Genomic DNA, 7276 nt, shown 5'->3' with positions numbered 1-7276 from the left:
TGGAAAAGACTTTGATGTTGGGAGGGATTGGGGGCAGGAGAAAAAGGGGATGACAGAGGATGAGATGGCTGGATGGCATCACCGACTCGATAGACATGAGTTTGAGTGAACTCTGGGAGTTGGTGATGGACAGGGAGGCCTGGCGTGCAGCAATTCATGGGGTCTCAAAGAGTCGACACCACTGAGCGACTGAACTGAACTGAACTGAACTGAACAAAGTACATCATATGAAATGCCAGGCTGGATGAAGCTCAAGCCAGAATCAAGATCGTCAGGAGAAATATCAATAACCTAATATATGCAGATGACACCACCTTAATGACAGAAATGGAAGGGGAACTAAAAAGCCTCTTGATGAAGGTGAAAGAGGAGAGGGGAAAAAGTTGGCTTAAAGCTCAACATTCAAAAAATGAAGATCATGGCATCTGGTCCCATAATTTCATGGCAAATAGATGGGGAAACAATGGAAATAATGACAGACTTTATTTTCTTGGGCTCCAAAATCACTGCAGATGGTGACTGCAGCCATGAAATGAAAAGATGCTTGCTCCTTGGAAGAAAATCTATGACAAACCTAGGCAGTGAATTAAAAAGCAGAGACGTCACTTTGTTGACAAAGGTCTGTCTAGTCAAAGCTACAGTTTTTCCAATAATCATGTATGGATGTGAGATTTGGACCACAAAGAAGGTTGAGTGCCAAAGCATTGATGATTTGAACTGTGGTGTTGGAAAAAACTCTTGAAAATCCCTTGGACTGCCGGGAGATCAAATCAGTTAATCCTAAAGGAAATCAACCCTGAATTTTCATTGGAAGGACTGATGATGAAGCTGATGCTCCAGTACTTTGGCCAACTGATGTGAAGAGCTGATTCATTGGAGAAGACCCTGATCTGGGAAAGCTTGAGGGCAGGAGGAGTAGGGGACGACAGAGGATGAGATGGTTGGTTGGCATCACCGACTCAATAGACATTAGTTTGAGCAAGCTCCAGGAGATGGTGAAGGACAGGGAAGCCTGACATGCTTCAGTCCATGGGACTGCAAAGAGCTGGACATGCCTGAGCAGCTGAACAACAACAACAAAGGTGCAGAGAAGTCGAATGGATGTCTAAGACCCTCAGATTCCATCATGTTGCAGAAATATCCCTTTGGAAGGAATCAGGAAATCTTCTAGTGAGCAACGGTGTGTTATGGTTTGCACTACATCCCCCTCAAATTTATATGTTGAAGTCCTAACCTCTAGTATTACTGTTCTGTGCTCAGTCACTTCAGTCCTGTCCCACCCTTTTCGACCTTATGGATTGTACCCGCCAGGATCCTCTGTCCGTGGGATTCTCCAGGCAAGAATACTGGAGTGGTTGCCTTTCCTCTTCTCCAGGCAGTCTTCCTCACTCAGGGGTCAAACCAGGGTCTCCTGCATCTCCTGCACTGCAGTCAGGTTCTTTACCACTGAGCCACTGGGGAAGGCCAACCCCTAGTATTGCACTGGCCAAAAAGTTCATTTGGAGTCTTCCCTAAGATATTATAGAAAAATCAGAATGAACTTTTTGACCAACTCCAATACTTCAGAATGAGACTTTGTTTGAAAATACAGTTCTTGAAGATACAGCTACTTAAAGTGATATTGCAGTAGGTTGGACCCTTAACGTGGTACAACTGGTGACTTATCAAAAGGGGAAATTTGGACATGGATGTGCACTCTGAGACAACATCATGTGAACATGAAGGCAGAGATTTGGGAGCTACATCTACAAGCTAAGGATGCCGAAGCCTGCCAGCAAACCACCCAAAGCTAGAGGAGAGGCCAAAACAGATTCTCCCTCAGTGTCCTCAGCAGAAATTGACCCTGACATCATGACCTTGGACCTCTAGTCTCTGGGACTATGAAACAAAACATTTGAATTGTTTAAACTATCCAGCTTGTGGTACTTGGTTATGGCAAACCTGTGACATTAACATACTGTGTCATCTCAAGCAGGTCACTGGCCACTTTTGGGCTTCAGTTCCTTTAATTATAAAAGCAAAGGCATAGACCAGAACATCTTTGAGGAAACTTTGGTTCTGAAATTATATAGTTTATAATTTCAGTGCTCTGAGATCAGCACCTTTTTTGGTTTGGAAAGCCTGAGGCACGGGTCTTTCACTCTTGCACAAAACTATTTGATTCACTTTATTTTGCCAAATATATGTTTATTCCAGAAATTAGATTGGGTACTTGAAGTTCAATAGGGAATAAGATCTAACTTCCGATCTCAATGAGTTATAGTCTTTAGGGAAAGACAAAAACCTAACTTAAATATATAGTAGTAGGTATTAATAGTTATAACATTTCTTAGAACTTTATGTATATCAGATCTTGTAATTCTCGCATAATCCATTATGAGCTAGGTATCATTAAAATTATCTCCATTTTACAGATGATAAAGTTGAGGCACAGGGGAGTTAAGGAACTTTGCCCAGGGTTATACAGTTATAATGTCAAAGCATGATATGTTCTGGAATCTCAGATAAAGTGACCTTATCCCAACCTTAGGGATCAGGGAAGTGTCTTATTAGAGGTCACCTGGTATGAATCTTGAAAGATGTAAGGGAAAACTAGGGTGGAGAATCCTTGGTAAGGGGCACAGGCTGCACAAATCATGGGTTGATAAATAGGATTTGCCAGACAACTTTGTCCATCCTGGCTCATAGGTTTTAAAGCTCATACAATCAGTGATTTCATCATTCTTGAACAACATGAGGCTCAGAGAAGTAGCAATGAACTGTGGAGAAAGCCCTGGGTTTATTATCCCCATCTGACAGATTTATAATCCCCATTATACTGCAGCCCAGTGAGTAAGTGACTTATCTAAGGCAGGACAGGTAATAAATGAAGGAGTTAGAATTTGAATCCAGGTCATTTGGCTCCAGAATCAATACAGTAAACCACCTCCCTTTACAGGGACTCCATTAGGCTTCCTTTAGTGGACTGAGAATTACAATGACCTCCAATTTATTTATATCAAAATAAGCTTGTGGGAATAGGTCAGGGAAACACCATCCAGCGTGTATGTGTGTGTGTTTCCAACTCTGACAGTTTCTAAGTCGGTAAATCAGTCTTTAGCTCATGTGCATTTCGTTAAGCAAAAGCTATCACTCCCAGCCTTGGCAAAGATGCCTCAGTAACTTGCGCTTCTATAGTAGCTCCTGGCAAACGAGTGGGAGGACAGTTACACTTATGGCCTATGTTTTGGAATCAGAAGATGAACTTTTAGATTGACCTCCACTGTGGTTTTCCTGAGAACATGATTATGACTTTATGATCTGGAAGGCAAGTGATGAGCACAACAGCACATGGTAAGCTCTGGGAGTGCAGAGCTTTATCTTACTCATCTCTTATCCCTCCCCTTGTTTCTATACTTGAACCAGAGCATGGCCATGGTGAATGCAGAGTGTCTGAAGACAGCTGGGGTGAAAGAAAGCTGTTATTTTCTGAATATTTGTCTCCCCAAAATTTATATGTCGAAATCCAAAATCCCAAAGATGATAGTATTAGGAGGTAGCACTTTGGGGAAGTGCCTAAGTCATGAGAGTGGAGCCCTCATGGATGGGATCAGTGTCTTTGTGAAAGAGGATCCAGAGAGATCTCCCGCCCCTTCACCAGGTGAGGACACAAGTGAGCAGGCCCCAGATATGAAGCAGGAAGTGATCTTGCTGGTATAGTAATCTTTGTCTTCCCAGCCTCTAGAACTGTGAGAAATAAATTTCTCTTGCTTCTAAGATACAGAGTCTGAAATTCTGTTATAGCAGCCTGAACAGACTGAGACAAAAGCCTTATCTACAAGTGTGCATCTCTCTTCTGAAGCAGTTGGTTCTCCATTCAGGTTATATGTTAGAATTACCTGGGGAGACTAAAAAATCCAATGACCAGGGCTCTACCCAAGACCAATTCAAACAGAAATCTGGGAGTGAGAAAGGAACTCAAACATCAGTATTCTTCAAAATATTTATTCTCCAGATGATTCTAATTTTGAACCAAAGGTTAGGAACTACTCTGTAGGAACAGACCTCCAAATATTTATAAATATTTATAGCTCTAGACATTTTGAAGTCACACTTGTGGCTATTCTAACCAATTCACTTGTCACTCAATCTGTAAAACTTAGAGATGGACAGGTGCAATCAGAAATCAGGGATGGTGGCAAAGAGCTATAAACCCTACTTTGGAACCAGCAGGCAAGTTGGTTCTGCAACAGTGGCTCACCTTCAGTCATCTTCAAAAAGAAACACAGTAATTTCAGTTTATTGAGTGGAGTTCTTCTAGAGCAGACCCCCTTCCTGGTTCACAACCACTTCCCTTTGTGGTTTAAATATCATGGGCTACCACTGATTCTTATTTGCAGCCTTTGTCAACACACACGCACACACACACAACTTTCTCAGGATAAAATTTTTCTAAGTTGACTTTTTCAACAAAGTGTTATTTTGCTTATGATATTTACATAGTTCTTTCCAGAAAGAAAAGCATAACCATATGGTCAACAAGAGACTCCATGGGTCACTGAGGTGACCATGAGTGTCAGCCAGCACTCCTTGCATTGTGCTTTAACGTGACTCTTTGGACCTCAGATTCTTCATGTGTCAAATGAATCAACAGGACCATCTGACTACATCAAGCTAATGTTCTGAGTCTAGGATTCATTTTTCTAGAGGATCCAACCAAGTGGGAGATTACCTTTATTCATGTAGCAGATTAAACTCTTCAGATTCTTAAAGGGGCTTTGTTTCTTTTAATTCACCATCTCCCTTCTTGCACCACCAACTCTGTCAAACAGTTGTTAAAAAAGTAAATGTTCCAAGCTAGGGGACTTTTTGGACACAGATTATGAAACTTTAGGTGTGATGTTGGCCAAGCAAAGTGGGGGGTTTTCTTTGTGGGGTATGGTAGGAGAGAAGAGAAAAAAATATCTGCTTTTAATGCGTCAGAACTAACCACGAAATAATTGGGCCTACAGTCTAATCATGCTTTTGTTTATTCACCTCATATAAAAGTCTCTTAAGAATGCATTTGAGCACAATATATAATAATAATACTATAACATACATTGTGAGAAACTTTGGAAAACAATAAAATGTCCACCTGAAATAAGCAATGTTCATAGACATAGAAACCCATTGGTCATGCACATTTGTGCCATTTCTTGAACTACTGAGTCACAATGCTGAACTGAAAGCATGATACAGATATTACAGAGACTGAAGCCAGACAGAGGTCTAGCAAGTGTTATCAGAAGCTTCACATTTGCATAATTTACTATGTCAGTTCACATTTCATTGTAAAATTCACATTGTTTTTATTGTTTTCTTTAGTAATTAATCGGAACATTGACATTCCTGCTTAATGGCAGGCTGGGAGCTTTCTCTTTAAAGTCAGTAGTTTGGGGACTCTCAGAAGAATGATTGGTGAGTTGCTTGTTAAACCGAACGTAGTGTTTCTTGTTAAACTGAAGCCTCAACTACAGTAGAACTCAGTTAAAACTCAACTCATGTGTAAAGATTTGAATAGAACAGGGGTAAAAACCACAGCCCACTGCCCCCACACCCCATCAAACTATACAAAAGTAAAAGCTCAGTAGAAACCATTAGTATCTAATGTGAGTCCTGTTTTCAAAACCAGTTCATGAAGGAGTTGAGCAGTATTAGCAACTCAGACCAGGAAAAGGGCAGACCCAACTGGCGAGGGGGACATCTCTTCAGCAATGTTCAGGTTATATAATAATACACAATACAAAACGTTACAAGAAAGTTGCAACTCTTAGGCAGAGTCTTCTACACAAATTGAACACCACCATTGGCAGGCAATGTTAGATATATAAATTAATAACTTACAAAACATTACATTATATACATTAAGTAATAAATACACGGTTATAAACAGAAATGGAGGTGTTAGCACAGAAGGCAGTGCAAGAGAAAGATGGCAGCATTAAATTGGAAACAGTGTAACTGGTGTGAGCATGAAGAGGGGAGCAAGAGAACAGGATGGGGATCGTGCAACCCCAGCGGCACAGGGGTTCAGGACCCGACAGGGCAACTGCCTTGTGAAGCTGAATTCTACACAGACTGTTACTGTGAACAAGACAACTACCCATTCCTACCCCTTAGTTTGTTCAACTTTATTCTGTTTATAGCAAAGAAGTGCAATTCTAGAGGAGAAAAAGTACTGTTCAAAGCAAGCAGACAGAGATCTGTTATAAGGGCAACGGAGGAGTTGTTTGGGACCATAGGGGAAGGAAGTTGAATGTGGTTAGAAGTGTAGCCTTTCTATTTGCAAAAGTAACTGTAGTTGAGTAAAAGATATTGCCCAAGAAAGAAGGAAGACAATTTCCTTTCCTTTTTTTTCCCCCTCGGAAAGAGTCAAAATTTTTTGTCAGCTTGTAATGCTTATCTGTGTAGAAGCTGATACTAAATTCTAGGTATTCATCAGGATTTTAAACACGTGAAAATGTTTTACAAAAAAGGCACACAGGGTGGCAGACAAGGGGACAGGTAAGCAGATTTAGAAATGACATTATTAGTCAGTTCAGTCACCAGAGGGGACAGATGCCCAAAACATAGTGCAGAAAACTCTCTCAGTTTGGTGTCTTCCACTTTCAAGCTATTCGGTCGTGATGCACAGTTGGCCTCCAGAACCACAGAAAGCTTCAGCTCTCCACTCAGCTTGCAAGCAAGGCAAGTCAACCGTGGAATTTCCTGAGCCGCTGCTATTTGCTTCACGGTCTTGCATTCTGGCTCCGAACTCAAGTAACTGGAAAGGCCACATGGCCTTTGTCCCGTGCAGGCCTCGGCCCCTATGGCAGGCTGGCCCTACCATACAGCTGGCATGCTTGTCAAGGGTGGAATGTTCATCTCCGCATGAAGAGGGAGATTATGTGTCACTCGGGGACTTGTCTTCTGTGGTGATATCTACCTCAGTCTTTCCCAGAGGATCCCTATTTTCTGGATCAATCACACAGAGCGTCTTTGTGTTGCCAAAATAGCTGTGGCCCTCGCCATCTTTTTCGGGGCCTTCAGAATCCTCCTCTTCGAGGGTTAGTTCAAACTGAAACTTCTCCATCAGACCTTGGCAGTCTCTGTTCTGCTCGTCCAGTGGTGGGGAGGGGCTCTGGGGTATCATGCTCTGATACCAGTTCCTGTTATCTTCTAAAGTATCCAGAATGTCCTGGGCATCAGGCTGCACCAGGTCCGCCCAGGTCTCCCACAGGGGATGGACGATGTAGTCGATGAAACCCACCTGAAG

At 42.0% G+C, this 7276-nt stretch overlaps 1 protein-coding gene across 3 annotated transcripts in view; it reads right to left on the bottom strand.

Annotated features, from left to right (window-relative positions):
* Nucleotides 4989-7276, bottom strand: part of PDE4B (phosphodiesterase 4B) — a 613613-nt gene continuing 611325 nt past the window's right edge. For all 3 annotated transcript variants that reach the window (XM_018045231.1, XM_005678304.3, XM_018045239.1), the window contains one exon: nt 4989-7270. In XM_018045231.1, coding sequence (XP_017900720.1) covers nt 6905-7270 — 366 coding nt within the window. In that variant the 3' untranslated portion in view covers nt 4989-6904. The remainder of the gene's footprint in view (nt 7271-7276) is intronic.

Source organism: Capra hircus, chromosome 3 (genome assembly GCF_001704415.2).
Source record: "Capra hircus breed San Clemente chromosome 3, ASM170441v1, whole genome shotgun sequence".
NCBI lineage: Eukaryota > Metazoa > Chordata > Mammalia > Artiodactyla > Bovidae > Capra > Capra hircus.
The sequence above is the reverse complement of the archived record's forward strand: the minus strand, read 5'-3'. Positions and strand labels throughout refer to the sequence as shown.